The 20,233-nt window shown below is 34.8% G+C and overlaps 1 protein-coding gene across 11 annotated transcripts in view; it reads left to right on the plus strand.

Moving 5' to 3' along the window:
- Trdn (triadin) overlaps window positions 1–20,233 on the plus strand; it is a 377,801-nt gene that overhangs the window by 110,628 nt on the left and 246,940 nt on the right. For all 11 annotated transcript variants that reach the window (XM_057761731.1, XM_057761734.1, XM_057761735.1 and 8 more), the window contains exons 6-9: window positions 3,752–3,817; window positions 6,355–6,414; window positions 10,388–10,573; window positions 18,333–18,392. In XM_057761731.1, coding sequence (XP_057617714.1) covers window positions 3,752–3,817; window positions 6,355–6,414; window positions 10,388–10,573; window positions 18,333–18,392 — 372 coding nt within the window. The remainder of the gene's footprint in view (window positions 1–3,751; window positions 3,818–6,354; window positions 6,415–10,387; window positions 10,574–18,332; window positions 18,393–20,233) is intronic.

A 20,233-nucleotide genomic window follows, 5' to 3' on the forward strand; every position in this document is an offset into this window, starting at 1 on the left:
TCAAGATTATTGACTACTAATATCTCCTACATATAATAGCACTAGAAATTTCAAAACACAGACATTTACTAAAAGAAAAGTTAGAAAATTCTGTTAAGTAAAATCATGGACTCAAAACTTTTACTCTGAAAGGTATAATGTCCATTGCTCAAACTAGTAGAATTCAGTAGTTCTGAAGTCAAAAATTATCTTAATGGTTTAGATAAGTTTATTGTCGTCTGTCAGTTGGAGAATTTAGTAGCCTTTAAAGAGCTGCACTTTCACAGTTTTGAGCCAAAACTTTTGAGGATGAACTCTGAGAAAAGGTCCTCAGAGGATGCTGTAGCTACAAAGACCTAGAAGTTCTGATGTACTGTGATCTCAGAAACCTTCAGAAAACATGGACGTCTTTCTGGTGGCTGCTATGTTAAAACATAGAAGTACACAGAACTAATTGGGGAGTGCTGGTGAGGGGCCATGTGGAAAGGAGCAATTGCTTCAGAGTTGAGCTGAGTTTAATGTTGTGACCGAGAAAGGTCAGTCTTGACAAGTGCAGTGACCACGGGCTATGCCAACCTAGATGCCAAGCCACAGAGCCACTCCAACTGGTGGATTCCATTTGCTCTTAATTATGAGCCTACCAAAGGGTCTTTTGTTTCATGTAAATAAGAGTGGCAAACTAAATAAAGCTCTAACAGGTGCAAAAGCTTGTTTTGCCCTGGGTTAAAAGTACCTTTACCAAGATATGGTTTGCCAGTCTAGGTTGGTGGGAAGAAGCAGATTTTGTTTTCCATATGGTCGACAGGGTGGTTCTTAGCAGAACTGTATCGGCAAAGTTAGATACTGTCGTTACTGTAGCATAACATTTTTATTTCAAAGCGATTATTAAACTGGTTACTGACTGTTGCATTGCTGGATCTAAAGTCATTTCAATGCTTGGCATTTGAGCACACTCTTGCCAAAGCGTGAAGCTTCAGTCCAAACAGCTTTGGTGGCTTTCTGCCATTTGAACCTCTCCCTAGAGACCACGGGTCCAGCTGTTTCAGTAAGCTGTATTGTGGAGCTAATTCTGAAGGGGGATAATGAAATTCCAGTATGTACCCTGTGTCAGTAAATCAAAATTTTGATTGAAGGAACCAGCTTTTTCCCCTGGGTAACGAGAATGAGGAGTTAATATGCTAATTTGAGTTTGAATTCAGCCCCTTTGCTCTTCTGATTTTTGTATTAGTTCGCCCGTTTATGCCTGTGCACATGTCAATCTGGAAATCTGCTCGTGGAATGGACAGCCAGCTGTCTGAGCTGCAGAGGCAGAGCCACAGATTAGGTGTTCCCTAGGGGGGCTTTTTAGTCAGGGCTCTGAACACACAGCTTATCTCTCCTAAACTTGGTTTCCCCTAGAGAAACTTTAACAGAGGCTTTGTTTTTGCCAAGAATTTCTTTTTGGATGTCAGCTTAATTAACAATGATCCAAAGAAAGAAAAATGAGGGTTTTTTTTGGTTGTTGTTGTTGTTCTCTGTAAGTCCTGTTTCCCTACCCTTATTTTGTGAGATTTGTTTTAATTGAAACTAGTTTTCTCAGAAGCAACTAAAATAACTATTAAGTGTGAAGGGAAAAAAAAAATTTCAGTGCCTGGACATTTCAAGGTAAGTTCCCCTTCCTGTTTCTAGGTTATATTTAAGAAATTTTAACCAGCTACAAAAGTTCCAGAGATTGAAAGCAAACAGAGCTTGAAAGCAAAAAAGATATTAGTATCTTATAAAATATTGAAATTTCATATATTTCAAAATATTATTAGCAGTGTACCGTATGACAGATATTGATTTTAACTGAGTCTACAAAGGTGTAATATGCCTTTGTAATCTTCCCTTTAAAGTTTTCACCTGCTGAGCAGTCACATATAAACATGGCACCATTATTGCTTATTAATATATGTTCATAATAGTGTAATTGCTCTACTAAATAAGTATAGACAGAATAGAAATTTACAGAGGGAACACTTGAACCAAGCCTGAAGATCCTTTCATGGAGCAGGGTATGAAAAATGAATACATGTGATTTTGGGAATTGACGATGAAAGACACAAACAAGCAGAGAGAACAGTGTCACACAGGGAACACTGGTGTTCTGTGACACTACAAAAACTCTATTAAGACTGAATGTAAAGTTTAAGGTAAATTCCTGACAGATGAGAATGAATAGTAATCAAATGTCAAATCAGTGAATTGTTTCTAAGTATGCGATAGTTCCTACTTGTGACAGATACCATGCTAAGATCTGTTACCCACACATGCTTTCTTGAAAAAGTCTCACAACCTCAGACAAGATATTATTGCGTTAGAAGGCACAATGGTGTCATGCCCACAGCAGATACTGCTCAGATATTCTAAAATGGTCTTTTTCTTCTTGCTCTTTCTGCCTATGTTAATTTCCTAGATGTTTTTCACATCCTTCAATGTCACATCTACCAAGGGGCCTTCTCCAAATATGTAGTTGAGATTAGGTCCCCATTATCCACACTGACATGTCATCCTGTTCATTTTCTCTGCAGCAATTACATTAAATGCAATTGACTACCTCTGCAATTATTTGTTTAGCATTCATCATCCATTTGCGTGTTGACATCCCATTGAAAGGGACGGAATTTGCCTTGCCAAGGATAATCTTCAGCTTTTGATAAATGTTCTCTGTACATTCCTGTGTAAATACAGGCTAGGTAGAGAATAAAAGAGCAACAAAAATCTTAGGTTGAAGGAGCTTAAAGAATGAATAACGTTAAGAAATGCAAGAGAGAGAATGATGGAGAGAGAATGATGTCTGGTTCAAATTCTATATTTTTATCTTGCTAATTAATAAGCACTATGAATAAATAATAAGGTAGGGTTTGAATCATCTTGGAATAAATAACTGGATCACAGCTAGCTAAATTAAGTTTTGTTTCCTTTGGAAAGATGTGTTATCATTATGTTCTCATTTTGATTATTTTAAAAACATTTAGTATGGACTCTTTTTGTAAAGTATTAACAAATGAAGTTTATAGTCATTGATCTTTGTTTTAGGTTCAGGAGACTTTTTTTTGCTACTTTAACATTGTCTTTATTTTAACTTTATGATCCAATATTAAAGAAACACTTGGGCTATAAATGGAAGGTACTCAAAAATGTCGCCCTCTCCAAAACAGCTAGTACTTACATTTCAGGGTAAACACCATTGGATTTTTCCCATTTGTGTAACAGAAATTAAATTATTTCAGTCTTATCTTGGTTACTTGCTCTTTTTAGTTGTTGTATCTTGGAACACTTTCGACACAGCCCCACACAAAACAAAGTAAAAATGTACCTTAAAAAGCAAGAGACTTTCATTTTTGTCTTGATAATTCTGTCATTCATCCAATATCAAAAACAGACTTCCTTAACATATAGCATTTGTGTGTGTGTGTGGTGTGTGTGTGTGTGTGTGTGTGTGTGTGTGTGTGAGAGAGAGAGAGAGAGAGAGAGAGAGAGAGAGAGAGAGAGAGAGAGAGAGAGATATCTAATTTAGGGACATTCTTTGCTGTCGGATCTATTTTTGTACTTCTTATGCTTGGATGTGCAATAAAATTATGGATCAAAAAAGCAAATATATAATTATTTTTGAAGTTTAATATAAGTATATAAACCTTTATTGCAGCAAAAAGGTGATTTCTACACATAATTTATAAGCTAACCTGTCATGGAATTGTCTTTCAACCTATTCCACTGATTTAAATTGAAGGTATTATCTGCTTCTTTCCAGTTTCACCCAGAGAAAAGGAAAAAGGAAAAGAAAAAATGAAAGACGGAGAAAAACCTGAGAAGAAAGGTATGTAGCTGTTCTTTTTACTACCTTAACATTTAAGATTTTTCCTTTGGCATTTCTCTTACTTACATTTAGATCTTAGAGAATATTTTTTCTTCTAATATTTTTATTACATTTATTTTCATGGACTAGAACCTAGGTGGAATTTCAAGACTAGGGGCAATAAAGTATGTTAGTCTTAGGAAATATTTCACCCTTTCATTGTGTAGCTGTGAGCTTGTTAGAGAATATTACTTAAGAGCATACTGGTCAGTTCTACAGGGGAAAGTTAATTCTTGTTATTTTGATTCAATTCCCTATTATATTACCATATTTGTTTGTTATTGCTTATTTATTGGTAAGCCAACTTTCTGTTTGAATCATGAAGATGCCCCTTGGAAACCACCCCACACTGCTCTGAGTTCACATTTTCCATTCCATCTCACCCCATGTACTGACACAGCCACTTGTGTGAAGCTCTAAAAGCTTCATTAACAATATGTACACAACATTTATATAACTAACATTTAATGCAGTATTATAATATTAGTAGTTTATATTATTGTTCCCCTATAAATTCTAGCATGTCTTCTATTCTGACTTTCCAAAATTCAAAAATACATCCTAGAAAATTCTCCACACCTGCACATATTTTCTTCATTCTTTTTACAAAGCCTTAGTATGAAAAGAGCCTATCTTGTCATATACCTTAGTTTATTTTTATTTGTAGAATCAACCTTAACATAATTTTAGTATTATAGATTTCTTCCTGTGTGACAGTTCATATTTCTTGCCCATTCATCCTCAGTGTGTGTGTGTGTGTGTGTGTGTGTGTGTGTGTGTGTGTATGTAGATTCATTTTCCTATAGTATTTCTCATTTGGGATTTTCATTGGGACCCTTATTTGAAATTAATTTTGTAGTAATAGTTTCCTTAAGTATCTTTTGATGTTTCATGGTTTACATTTTTCTTTGATCTACCCCACTCTGCATCATTGCTTTCTGTGAAGGAAGATTATGGTGTGACTTTTGCTATTGTTTGACTGTGTCACGTTTGTATCTACAGTATCAGAGCCTCCCAACTTTTGTGGTTAGTGAAACACTGCAGCTTAGATAGAAATATGTAGAATGGATATGATATGAACCACAGCAGAAGAGACAAGTTTCAATATTATTACATAATCACACTTGAATATTAGAATTGAATAGTTACTCCTTTATTAATATTTACTTAGCGGCAATTCCCTTGAATTTTAAAGCACCTACCTTCTTTGTCTGTCTCAGTCATGTTTGCTCATTTTTCATATGCTCGTGAGATACCGAATTATGAACATAAGATTCTATATCCTGACAGAAATCAAATACTTTTGTGTTTCTTATTAATTTTCAGGATTCAATTAGTGCTGTTTTCTTTAAATAATTAAAAAGTTGCCCTCAAATTATAAATGTAGAAAATTCACTCAAATTGAAAAATCAGAGATAAAATGCCATCTGCAAGTGTTCCTCTGTTTCCTATATGCCAGTTAAAGATGTTTATGTTTTTGGCTACATTATATAGAAATGTTGGCATCTTCCGTGAATGAACTGTTTATTTGAAATGTAAGACTGTGCTGCAAATGCTATTGGACTTCTCGGGTTATCTTAACCACAGTGCTTAGGCCTTAAGTTTTCTTAATACATACAGAACAAAGACGTGTTATATAAATTAATATTGATGAATTACGTTACTAAATACAAAAGGGAAGATATATTTCAGGTATCATATAGGACATTATTAAAATAAAATCTTTACTATTTTAATAATCATTTTAAATTATCTTATACAGTACTGTTGATTCTCAGAGATGAATATTACTCATTAGGTATATGATTGGCTTGTGAAAATGACATTGATGGACAGCAATTGGTAAGCAGGCACTAGGAAGGCTCAGCATCTTTGCAATGTTTGAAGCAGCCCCTTACATTGGGAATGGCTCTTTCCCTAGTGCCAGTTTTGCTCCTGTTGAGGAACACTGTGGTTAATCACTCTTCAGTCATGCTGATCTCTCTTGTTATTAATGCTAAAACTAATTATTTTCACAATGCGTATATTGTATTTGTTATATAATTGTATTTTTTGTGGGGGTTCTCTCCTGAAAACATTATATACTTTGAGTAGAAACCTGTAAAAGAAAAATATCAGATCTAGCTTTCAACATACTATTTGTTTGTATTGACCAGGGTCTCACTATTAGGCTCGCCTGTTCTGGAACCCACAGTGTAGACCAGGCTAGCCTCAAACTCATGGAGTTCTGCCTACCTTTGGCTCTTGAGCACTTATTAATAGAGTTTGTCATTATAATTAGCTACTTTCTAATTCATAAAGTCAAATTTTATAATGTATTGTCTGCGACTATTACCCACTGGTTACTATATTCTATAGATGGGTTCCACAGTGTTATAAACCCCCAGTTATTCTATGATTTGTATGCCTGTAAAACTGTAGTCAGAAGAAAATTGACTTTGACATCTATTAAAAGTATAAAGAATTTGTAATTTTCTAATGTTAATTTTCTGTTTAAGCAACCCACAAGGAGAAACTTGAGAAAAAAGAAAAAGCAGAGAGAAAGACAAGGGCAAAAGGTAACTTTTACCTTTATAACTTCATTCTTCAAGTCTTTTGATGATGAGGGTGTACAATTTGACTGAAACATGAATGTTTATAGTCCTTTTCTTATTCATTTAAGTACAGTGATTTAAAATGGAATGTCTAAAGAATAATAAAGCCAAATACACCAAAAAGATAATTTCAAAACATGGAAGGAAACTAATATGTTCTCACATGTGATTGGCGGAATTTTGGTCTCTATGATCTGTATCCCATGGTATCATTTTCATTACACTTTTGCAGAGGTAGTCAAGTTTCATCTAAAACTAGAAAAATGACCCCATGTAACCACTAGCACACAATAAACAGCTGCAATGTATTTAAAATCAAAGAATTTTCATAGAATGCAAAGCCAGTTTTGAAGTATGGTCTTAGCCTCCTTGGCTACCATGAAAATTATGGGGGATACAGGAGAACCATAAACAACAGCAGCAGAAAGCAAACTGCATTCATGTTGAATAAGCATGGAAGCCAGTTTTTCCTATCAAAACTCCACTAAAGAGTCCAATAGATTGGTGACTTCATTTTGGGCTTGTGAATCCTGTGAGGAAACAACAAACACAAAAAGCACTGTGATAATATGCTTCAAGTTCAAAAAAACCATTTCCTTATTTTGGAAGTTTAATTGAGCTGTATTTTTCTCTACCCTAAGCTGGGCTACCAAATGTCTCAAGTACTTAAAAAAAATATGCATTTTAACTAATAATGCAATTGCAACTCCTCCATGTAAATGTTTTCCTTATAAGTTTAAAATGTGCTTATTATAAATAATATACTGTATCAATCTTATTCCAGCACCATCAAGTAACTAACCAGTTATGTATAGGAAATAATGTATCTCCATCAAAAAAATGTTTATATTATTTAAGAATAATTGAATATACAGAAAATAATCTAAAGCCAAACTTTGTGATAATTTATTGTTCTTTTAATAGGATACAGACATATCTTTTACACTACTGAGGCTTCCCATTTATATGTTAATCTTAATAGATAGATAGATGTAGACAAATCATATAAATTTTACACATATATAATATCCTCACATGTGTTTTCATTTTATTTAAGGTATATATGTAGGTTATATTAGGACTAGAAAATTCATACATAATCTTTCTATGCTATGTAGGAAATACAATATTTTCTAGGGAAATAGGAAGCTAAAAAGGCATAAACAGATGACATTTGAAATAGAAAAACAATGAACTTCTTTAGAATGGTGTGGAAGGTGTTGAAACTAATAACTTCTTCTGGCCCTTTCCTAGGACACGATGTGGTTTTTTTTTTTTTTTTTTTTGGTCTGTATAAACTACAGTCTATCAAGGGCAGGAATTTTCCAGACCATCCTAGTAATTCTTCCTGAAAGAACATGCACAATTCATTGTCACCCGGTGCCTCATGGAGCTAGTAACGCCTCTATGCATGGTCCCTATTTTTTATATTTCACAAAGTGAACAGAGAGGAAATAAGAGAATGAGGGATAAGAAATCAAGTGTAGTGAGCCAAAGTTAGGCCTGGTTCTCACATACTGCCCATCCTCTCCCCCACCCCCATCCCCACTTTTTTCTAATGTGAGACAAATATAGTTGTTTTTAGGAGTTCACAATAGAAGAGAGAAGTTTTTGCTTTTATATAAATGTTGTCATGCCTCTATTGAATGTGTAGTCTTGTCTTTAAGAATTGAATTTGCCAGTTTAAAAAAATTCGATGGTATTAAAATACATCTGAATTTCACCAATCTTTAATTCTCCAGTATAAGAACAGAGGTTAAAATTAATTGTAATCTGCATGAAACAGGTAGATGACATTTAAGAAAGCTGAAATAACAATTTTAAACAAAAGCATAAACAAACAAAAAGGATGGTAAAGTTTCAAAGCACAAATATGTTTATTCTAAACTATGTATATGTGCAGTGTACATATACTATATTGTATACATGACACACATGTAATAAAACATTTATTCTTTGAGTCACACTTTCTAATTTAGAATACATTAGCTCTGTTTTTCTCTGATAATAAGCAATGTATTGGGATACAACAGTAAAGAAAGCTAAAAATTGAATTCCCAAACTCAAGTTGTTCCCAGCCTGGCAGGGGAAACAGATAAGTGAATAATCTTGTACATTTCAAAATTATGATAGGGAATAAAGTTCAGACCTTCCTTAGTAAACGTGCTAGGAAACAGAAGCTAAAAGGATGGTTAATTCCAGTGACAGAAGGTTTTGTATATGAATGGAGTAGTATGGAATTGAAATATATAGAAAAATATAGATATGGTACTCTGATAAAGCTTGGTGCATAAAAATGCACAATGTGTTCAAAAATGAGCATAACTCTACAGGAAGAAACTTGAAACAGTATGAATGCAGATATCTGTGTCTTCATGCTGTGCCAGAATCTCTAGGGATAATGACAATGTGATGATCTTTTAACTCCATCAGGTAACAATGAGACAAGCCCATCTAGGCTCTCTTGAAGGGAAATTTAGGTGCGCTTGTCAAGTTGTATATGAACTTGTTGTACAAAAGGGGTAAAGAAGCAGAAGATATGGTTTTGTAATATTGGAAAGAAAGAAAATGTTCAATCCTATAGTCAAAAAAATCACACGTTATAAAAAAAGAAATATATGAGAATTTTACAGCAATGTTGTTGGATAATTTGGTTACCATAATGTCCATCCATGTAGAGTCTCAATTCATCTCTGAGGCATGTAATGGTAAAGAAACCATCATAACTTTCTGTTTTACTGCCTCTTTCATTCTGATATCTAAGGCAGTAGCATCTCTCTGGAATGTGCCCAGAACAGTATATCCAATGCTGCTACTTGATCAAATACAGTATCCCAAATGATTTAGGTTTTGTAAATAGACTGATTTCAAAAATGATATTATGATTCTCTGTACAAAAATACAGAGGTGAATGGCTTAGTTTACATCAAAGAAAAATGCATGGAGTACATTATTTTCATCCAAGTCTTTAACATGTGTGTTAAGAATACCTCTACAATGCATTGAAAATGACCAGCTCAATCCCCTCATTATATGTCAAATAGTTGTATGTAGTCCCATATGCAAAATAAGTCAAAAATGCAATACCCATCAAAACTAATATTCATAAATGAAGTAGATTGTCAATTATTTAAAAATATTATTGAGTCACAGAATGATAAATCTATAAGCCATATCCATCTCCAAAAAACACATATAATACCTAGTTAATATATATTGAACAGATATGTACATTCATGTATATTTTGCTTGCTAGTACTCTTTCCTAGGACATTTAAGGTTTCACAAACCCTTAGAAATATTGTCTGTAACTTAGGTTAGTAGGAATGCATATCTGTTTCACTACTGTTAGGCTTTGCAATCCCAGTCCTTAGCAATATCTACCTCTCAGTTATTCTTTAGTAGGTTTTATTATTTTAATTTTATTATTCAGTATCTTTTAGGTAATTTTTCATTTGTAGCTCTTGCGTTTACCTTCTGAAAAAAATTGTATTAGAATTACTTTTTTGAGTAAAGATGAAGATTTTATAGTTAAGGAGCAAAGTGATCACATTCTTTTAAAAGGAAATTTTTCAATTGGGTGCTTTAGGGTGAACATTTTTCTCACTGAAGATGCTCAGGGCACAACCTCTGCATTTGACAAATGATTCCTTGTGGACCACTTATGCTTTTGATTAGAAAAATCAACACAAACAAGCAATAACAACAGTGGTAAGAAAAATTCAAATCAGTCTTTTCAGGTGCAAATTAAGAAAGAGACTCATATTGCCAATGACTTGTCTAATACAGCATATTTATTGACTTTATAGGACTCGGGTAACTGTACACAGTATTTGCACCAAGGACACTCATTTTCTATTGATTTTCTTGCTTGTCTTTTAAAATGGTACTTGAGGAAATATCATAGTTGTAGAATAACTTCCTTAACTCTTTGCAGAGGACAAGAAAGTTAAGACTAAGGAAAAGACCGAAGAAAAGACGAAGAAGGAAATGAAAGTTGGGAAACAAGAGAAAGGGAAGCCAGCAGCTGCCAAAGTAAAAGAATCTCCTCCGAAAATCCCACCAAAGGACAGGGAGAGGGATGACAAAGAGACTCCAGCTGTGTCTGGGCATGAACAGAAAGGTAAACATTCCGAGGAGGCCACAGCAGAAGGTTCTAAGAGAATATTGGGCAAGAAGCAGATGCAGTCAAATTAAAAGCTGAAAAAGAATAAAATTAAACCTCAGATGGGGTAAAAAGAGAGAGCCAAGCTGATATGCCTGGAACGAAGCACAGCAAATTAGGTATTAATGTACTAATAAATACATGAAAATGTGTTCAAATAGCTAGATGAATTTTCAAGTATTTGAAAGGGTGTTGAGTGAGCACCTGGAGTTATTTAAGTGCGAGGAGGAGAGAAGGCATATTGAGGATTTCAATCAGGAGTTGGAAAAACAATTGAACAATTGTATGTGTCAGACACTGGGGAAAGGTGGTTTTAAAAATTGACAGCCACCCTCAAAGAGTTGCTCAAGAAGTCAATGCACAAATCATACAGATGAAAAAATGTCATGAAAACCTTATTTTTATTTTTTGGTTTTTCAAGACAGGTTTTCTCTGTGTTTCAGCTCTCACTGTCCTGAAACTAGCTCTTGTAGATTAGGCTGGCCTTGAACTCAAAGAAATCTGCTTGCCTCTTGTCCTGAGTGCTGGGATTAAAGGCATGTGCCATCATTACCTGGCAGAAAACATTACTTTTTTGATATTTCTGCAATGATACCATTCAGGATATGTGCATTAAATCAATGATCCATTTAATTGTTGCAGAAACCTATTGTAAGAAATGGAAGTGTCAGGTGCTTTTTTAGTCCTCTTAGAAAATCTCTAGGAAGCTTTTCATAGGACAGGTGTGCGCTTCTTCAAGTATGACACATCTATTGACTTCCCAGAAACATACTTATTAAATAGAAAAGCCATTCTTAACATAAAGTGCAGAATGAATATAAAATTGTTATTAAGGGCCTTTTTGTCCCACAATTACAGTTCTTCTTAGTTCTCCATCCCAAATTCATTCCTCAGTCCAGGTTGCCACACATCCATACTTCCCTATTCAGAACACAGGGTCTGCTCAGTGGGAACTAATTCTGAAAATAATCTGTCTTTTCTTACGAGTGTTAGAAAATAAACTTCCTTTGCTCCAGTAGCAATTGAATAATTTTATTTAAAAACTAAAGTGAACTGACTTATATCTATACTACTTTCCTGTAACTTTATTATTAGGAAGGCTATTTGATCTGTAGATCTAGAAACACTTTTTTTTCTTAATATAAGGTACACAATATGAATTACAAACTCTGTATTTTCATCTTATCTTACCAACTTCACACTGTTTATAAACTTTAATACAGAAATAATGCATGTAAACTTAGATTTATATAACAAAAGATATATATATATATACATAATATTTTTTTTCAAAGGAAACAAGAAAAGAAAAAAGGAGTAGTTAGTTACTTTTCTGAGTTTTTCTTTTAGCGGTTCATAAACTTTAGATAGTGTAAACCTATTGTTCTTGAGATGATTATAGGATCTTGAAAATTGAAAATCTAAAATGTTACCTTTGTAAATAATGTCATGTATGAATGTGTGTGCTATAAAAGAATCAATAAAAATTAAATGGGTATTTTACTGTAGTAAAAATCATGAAATTTAATCTTTTGGTTCACTCGATAAACAGATACTTTGCATTCCAAATTTCCCTTTAAAAGAAGAAAACATATCAATATATTTTAGTCTATAATTTTGTTTTATAAAACATATGCCACTTAGACTGAATATCAAAATACTTCATTAGTAACTAGGCACTAACGCACAGTTTGAGAGGTTTACTTTTAGTGTCTCCCAGGGTTGGGGAACCATAGTTCAATGACAACTGATTGCATCAAGATAGTTTCAAAGGGTGTTTTTCAGGTCATGAACATTATATTTTGTCATATCGTTAATACACTTATTAAAGATATAAATCTATCCCAATTTGATTTGAATGTACTCTTTTTGTGTTTATGTAAAGAGCTAGTGATCCATTAAAATGAATTTCAAATATCACTTCCAGTCAAAAAAAGAGGCATGAAAAGAATTCCAACCCTAAGTAAACAGTAGGTTAAGGCGTGACCCTACTAAGAACTGCTACCAGTTAAATAATTGTATGAGCAGGTAGAATATAAAAAACTTAACTTAGAATGGCTGCTTAAAGACAAAGCTATTTTTTCCTTCCTTTTCTCCCTCCCTCCCTCCCTCCCTCCCTCCCTCCCTCCCTCCCTCCCTCCCTCCTTCCCTCCCTCCATTCCTTCCTTCCTTTTTAACTAAGCTGATATTTAAGAGCATTTGTTTTTAAAATGCTGGTCACATGGTAGGAATAGTTTAAACTACAGGAAGAAAAGGCATTTTTATTTTTTGAAAAGAAGTAGCTTTGATTTTTAAATTCATAAATTTAAAATTGAGTTATTCTTTTCCGGACAAAATTAGGTTTATTTGCTTAGTTGAACTATGTCTAACAGGAGTGGATGCGTATGAATGTTTATATATATCAGATTCCCAGGAACTGGTTCTAGAAGACGAATTTGCCTCTTCTCCAAGAGCAGGAAGCACTCTTAATAATTGGATGGGTTCTCCAGATCCTCACCCAGATTTTTTTTTTTAATCCCTTTAAACGCCCTTGATTCTTTTGGAAACAGTCTTATCTTGGATAGATATTTGTTAGTAAAATTCTTCTAGAGTAAAAGTATCAATAAACACCACATTTGGTTACTTTCAACATTTACTTTTGCAGTATATAAACAATGTACATATACTTAAAGCATTTCAATTTTCAAATGCTTGCCATAAAGTTACCCATCATATAATTGGTTTTTTATAGACCATTTCATATTCACTCAAGGTGAGGTGACAAACTTGACATGATTTGACATTTCTCCCTGGTTTCTGTTGCTTTCTGCCAAGTCTGTGAGGAAATATAAACCTCACAGCTGTTATATACTATGCTCATTCTTTTGTTATTTTCATAACAATAATTCAAGTACCGGTGGCTGCCACAGAAAGTATAGCTAATGAGAACCCACCATAGAGCACCAGACCACAAGCACCTTATCCTCATTAGAGGTTGTTCTTTGGAAGCCTTTTTTGCTGATTCTCTGTGCCCAGAATGCATTTTCTTTTGACTGGTACTCCTCAGGGAGCATCATCTGGGCATCAGCACCTGAGTGTCATGGCCAGTGCTCCCTGGAGAGCCACAAGGCAGGAATGGACAATGGCAACATAAAATTAATTCTAGCAGAATGTTTTTAAAAAAATAAAAAAATCTTCAGAGTGACCAAATAGAAAATTACCTTATAGAAGTTATTGCCCCATAAATGCCAAACAGACAGGATACTTCAGACTTTTTTTCTCCCTCCCTCCCTCCCTCCCTCCCTCCCTCCCTCCCTCCCTCCCTCCCTCCCTCCCTCCCTCCCTCCTCCCTCTCTCTTGTTCTCTCTCTCTCTCTCTCTCTCTCTCTCTCTCTCTCTCCCTCTTTCTTTTTAAAACAATCTTATTTTACATACCAATCCCAGTTCCCTCTCTCTCCTGTTCTCCCATTTACCCCACCTACTCACCCCACCCCCATCCTCTCCTCAGAGAAGATGAGACCTCCCACGGGAAGTCAACAAGTCTGTCATATCACTTGAGGCAGGACCAAGGCACTTCCCCCCTCTATCTAGGCTGAGCAAGGTATCCCTCCATAGAGAATGGGCTCCAAAGAGTCAGGTCATGAACTAGGGGTAAATACTGGTTCCACTCCTAGTGTCCCAACAGACTGCCCAAGCCACAGAACTGTCATGCACCCATCAGAGGGCCTGGTTTGTTCATGCGCAGGTTCTCCCGATGTCAGTTCAGAGTCAGTGAACTGGCACTTTCTCCAGTCAGCTGTCCATGTGGGTTACCCATTGTGGTCTTGGCCACTTTGCTTATAATATCGCTCCTTCTCTATAGCTGGACTTCAGGAGTTCAGCCCAGTGCTTAGCTGTGGATCTCTGCATCTGCTTCCATCAACAGACCTTCTTTAAGAGTAGTTTTCTTGGGCTGGAAAGATGGCTCGGAGGTTAAAAGCACTGGCTGCTCTTCCAAAGGTCCTGAGTTCAATTCCCAGCAACCATGTGGTGGGTCACAACCATCTGTAGTGAAATCTAGTGCCCTCTTCTGGCTTGCAGGTGTACTTGCAGGTAGAACACTGTATATCCATAATAAATCTTTCAAAAAAAAAGAGGAGTTTCCTCCTGTGTTCTAGAGAAGTATTACTGTAAAATGAATATTCTCGAACTTGACTATGTTCTGTTCTCAGGTGAAGACCAAGAACAGCTTTTTAGAATTTCCACAGATTGTCAAGGTCAACCCTGAGGACAGGTAGAATTCAGCATTATAACAAAAAAATAATCTAAAGCATACATAAATATTCTTCTTAATTTCCCCTTGATCTGTTGTAGTCGTTAGAATGCAAAGTTACACATCATTTGCATTTAGTGTTTATTTTTAAAGTCGAAGTAATATTCTAGATAAAAAACAAAATATAAAAAACCAACCGCCACCACCAACAAACAAAACCTTTTTGAATCCACAAAATATTTTCCACTTCATATTAAACTCTTATTGAACTATCTAAACATTTAAGTTAATGCATGACTTTTGGAACCAGAGTCTTGGGCATAATAAATACAAGTGGTTGATACCACGTTGAAAGGTGTCATTGCAATGTAAACAATCAATTCATGAGGAAAACTAGAGGGTGCTTTTAGTTAACTCACAGAAACATCCAGTGTATGATCCCACTAGGAAACAGAAAACAGTATTTAATTTTTAGAGAGTGTTATACCCCAAAAATAGCAACGAGAAAGGTCAAATTCATGACTGTCCATCTGAAACAAGCTTTATTAAATACTGGCCAGGTCCATATCTGGGATTTGTAGAGAATGACTCTTAATTAGGTCAGTCAGGTGCCTGAAAAGACCAAAACCACAAGGTAAAGTTCTTCCTACCTGAATCCAATGGGGTCAAGCAAACATCCTGGGGGACTTCTTACCCACCTACCTCTTACCTTTGTGTGATCAAGCACATTCTATGCGGTTGGAGCAACCAATGTATTTACTGAAGTGAAAACACAGGTCTTGTTGTCCTACATGAATAATAGCCCCCAGAATTCCAGAAAGTTATCTGTCCTTGGGAAGGTGGGGCTTACAGGTTAACTCTAGCCTGTACATGAGGTATACAAAGCCTTTCATATCATAAATAGTCTGTACCTTATGAATTTTGGACATATGTAATGAATAATAAGGAAAATTGCTACTCCAGAGGGTTAAATTACACATAGTGATTTTTTTAAAGTGTAAATGAAGGACAAATAAATAGGGAAAAAGAAATGAAAGGTTGAAGATAGTAATTCTAGTAATTCTGTGTGTGGCATTGTTACTGTCTAGGGATCTTGATTAAGTGGATTTTATTTGCCGGCTAAAGAATTAAAATTTAGAAAAATTTGGAGTAAAACAGGTAACAGTAGGCAAAATATCAGACAGAATAATTGGCGAGAGAAACGGTTTTGTTAAGGGTGAGAAAGCAAGGTCCCCGATAGGAAGAAAGATCTTCTGTAGAGCAGAATGGGCGTATGGAAAGCCCAAGCCCCATGCCACCTGGAATGTGGTTGTTTTAAAGTCTTCCTCCCCAAATTTAAGATGAATCAGTCTGAACAAAGGCAAAGAGAGTGATAGTCTTATGGTTTTTAGGCAAACATCCTGCTCAGGCATTGAGTCCAGAAGACTGATGCACCAGCAGGGAGCCCTAGTGGAGGAAAGAAAAGGATGTCAAGCCTGATTTTGAACTGTTCTAGATGTGGAGGACGCCATCTTCATTATGTATCGGGTACTCCTGTCCCGGTCTGGCTATCAGCGATCCAACTCTGAGTCCATCAGTAAAATTAGACAATGTGGGGGCTACTAGCAAGGCACACTTGTGACAAACGCATGGTGTTATAGATTGGCGGGTAACAGATCCCATACGTCTACATTTTTGCTATTTCCTATTTTGTGAGAAACATGCAGGAATCACAGGAAGGAAAAGAGGAAGAAGTAGTTAGACAAGGTCCTAAACAAGGGGAATGATGAGCATTTCACACGGCTCCAAATCCACATATTTCATTTAAAGAAAAAAAAAAAGATTATTGGCTTTGTTTTATAGCAAAATTATCTGTTCTTCAAGAAATAAATCCCACACTAGCTCAGAGTTGAGTATAATAGAGGGTTATTTATTTAGGGGTAGACTCACAGATCACAGTCCTCTGCTGGAACAGGGAAAGCCACCTAATCAAACAGCTGGGAAAGAGGCCTGATACACTTTATCAGTACACATAGTATAAGGCCACGCCCAAGAGGGTAGGTAAGTTTAAGGCTACTGTCTGCAGGAATTCCTACAGCAAAAATATGTCCAGAGAAAAAAGACAAAAGAGGAAAAAAAAGAGAAAAAGAAAAAAAAAACCTATTTTAATGTGCTTTGCCTAACACCCTAGGATTTCCAGAGCCTGGAATGTGACAAAAAATTACCCTTGAAGGTGCTTCAGTGAACAAGTAGATTGGTGGGCCAGTCTGAAAATCAGCCTTTTCCTACTCCTCCCTTCATCTCAACAACCCGAGTCAACATAAGCTTTGATGCCCTAATGTCTGGATTAAAGAAAAGGATACTAAGTTTTAGATCTTTTGCAGTAGTTTCATTTACAATTTTAAAGACACAAGCAGAACTTCATAATGTAATCATTTTCAATTGACGCTAACACTATGAAAAAATGAGGTTTATAAATATTCTTGGGTATGTACTTATATAGAAATATAGTTACTTTCTGTTTTATAAAAAATAATTTTGAATAATTGAAAACTTGTCATACTATAAAATTCAATAAACTTTCTTTTTGCTAAGGTGTCGTTTACTTTTGGTGCATTAATAAAACACATAATACAAGGGCACTAAAATGTAAATCATTAAATACAAGATTAATAATATGTAAAAGTTTCGAAGATGTTATGACAAGGTTTATGCAAACTTTTAAAGATCTTTTATAGTGGCTATTAGAGTTAGATTAACCACAGGGGAATACGAAGTTTGCAAAACTATATATAGTCATGGGATATATGTTATTAAGAGGTGAAAGCAAAAAATCCAACTCCTGAAGCCACTGTGGACTGTGCCTGTATCCAACATCTGTTTACTTTGTTGGTTTTATTTTTATGGTCTACGGACTAGTCAAGAGTATGAAATGATCTCATGTGATTTCTCAGTTAATTAGTTTGGTAGTTCTATCTTTTGGTATTATGAGTGATTCTTCAGATTAACTTTCTAATAAAGAAAATTTCCATGAACAGGACCCTGACAGGTTACAATGGGCTCAGTATCAAGAAACAATCCACAGCTTCACTTGTACAGCTAGCAGAAGGTCTTGGGTCTAGCAGTTGGTAAACATTCCTAGCTGGAGGGAATGTTCTTTTGTAGAGTTCATTCATCCTTCTCAAGAATCTCAAAAATACAAGTGAGAATAATTGCTTTAATGCTAGGAAATGGTTTTGAATTTTCAAGTACTTCCCACCCTAATGTAACCATAAACAAGTTTGTTTTCATATTTAAGAGTTTGTAGGGAATAGGTGAAATATTATGCTTATCATGTATTTGTCTCCATATGTTCATAGTATCCCAATATATTCATTCACAGAAATAAGCATTAGCTAAAATAGACTTTCCCTGTTTTGTTTGTTTTGATGCACCTTGTCTCCATATAAAATAGACAGATGTTGATGACATGTTTTCATTGCTTCTTTTTTTCTCTCTATTCTGTCAGATCAGTATGCATTCTGTCGATATATGATTGACATGTTTGTCCATGGGGATTTAAAACCAGGTATTCCAAACAATTCTTACTGTTGTCTGTTTTAATAGGCTTTGTTTCTAAAATTGTCAGCTTTTCTGTACTAAGTTATGTTTTCATATACAAACCTGCATAATGCATGTGCAGACTTTGAATAAAGATGATAAAATGCAGGAATAATAATTGGTACTGTGGCCTTTAATTTTGCTTGCATGTGTTGCATGGCCTGTTGCACATGAAGTCATCTGAAAGCTCAAATACTAATATCTTCATATATAAAAGTATTAATATCTTTAATAATATCTTGGAACGAAGCAATGAGTTACTTGATTTGATCCCTGGTAAGTTTAGGTGAAATGATTTATAACAAGGAAGAAATCAGAAAAAAAATTTCTATTGATAGTGAACAAAATCATAATAAGATCCATCACTTCTCCAATACTAAGTCTTCTCTTTCCAAAACATTCAGAATTTCTTACATATGGTATCTGGTGATTCCATAGAGTTAATCTTCGTTAATATTACTACAACTTTTATTTACAGTGAAAAACCTCTACTCTTTCATATCTTTCATTGTTATTCTAACCATGTTAAGGAAATCTTAATTAAGATGGATGACTTTACTCCTTGTACTATATCTTTAAATATATATTTTCTGAGAGAATGGATACTTGGAATGGGAGCTGACAGTTTCATGCAAACTATACTTGGTTATTTTAACTGTTTATATGGAAGTCTTTCTAAATGCTACTTATAATGTGTGCATGCATTGACAATCAAGGGTATCATTCCTGAGAACACATGTAATACGTTTAGTTCCTATGTATTTAAGAGCAAATGAGAATCTAATCTCTGTAGGATATTAAGCAATCCCAGCAACTGATTCTGTCAGATAGTTTTTGCTTCTTCCTTCTCCTCTCCTATTCTTTCTCTGTCCCCCATTCTTCTATTTTATTTCTCCATGTTTATATGACTTAGAAAGTGTGGTGAAAAAAGATGAGAAATTGTAATACCTTATTGATAAAAGTAGTCTCTGCCAGCATTTGTATGTGCTCACCTAGCAGAAGTTGGTAGACACATTGAGGAAAGTAGTATGATCATTGGGGTAAAAAAGGAGTTTTGAACAAAAATATACTTAATTCTTTTCTAGAATGGGTCTTTGAACTAGTTCATAAACAGCTGTTACTCAATGTTCCTACATTTAAAATGGAATTTACACTATTGATGCTGTACTATTTGCAAAGCATCCAATGATGCACAGCAAAATGTTATGTTGCCTCAAATTTAAAATTTTTAATTATTTTATCACAACCTCTGCATGAGTATCTCACAGAAAGGCATCACCTCAAGTCTAGATGTATACAAACAACAAATAAAAATTTCCTACAATATCCGTGACCAACATCATTCAGCCATGGTGTTTGTAGAAAGTCTTATTCTAGCTGGATGATTACACAGCCCCGTTATCCAGGACTCAGCGGGGTGAGGCAAGAGAACAGAAAGTTCCTGTTTGGCTTAAATTTCAGAGAATACACTATTGAACAGCAAAACAAAACAAAAAAACCAAAACAAACAAACAAGGAACAAAAAAAAACCAAAACAAACAAAAAAACCAGAAAGAAAGAAAATCATACTCTCTATATGCTTTGCTTTATAGAACCAACTATGCATAAGATGAACCATATTGTTGATATGCATGGATGGAAAAATGACTAAAAATGAATAATATATGTTGTTTCCTTGTTTGTTCCATTATTTCTAAATTTCAATATTTGATTAAAATCAAGTTATCCTTTTGCTACTTCATCTATTTATATTACCTGCTAATCGGTCACAGGATGTTTTATAAGAAAGTCACATGACAAAGTGAACCA

This window comes from Chionomys nivalis, chromosome 2 (genome assembly GCF_950005125.1).
Source record: "Chionomys nivalis chromosome 2, mChiNiv1.1, whole genome shotgun sequence".
NCBI classification, from domain to species: domain Eukaryota; kingdom Metazoa; phylum Chordata; class Mammalia; order Rodentia; family Cricetidae; genus Chionomys; species Chionomys nivalis.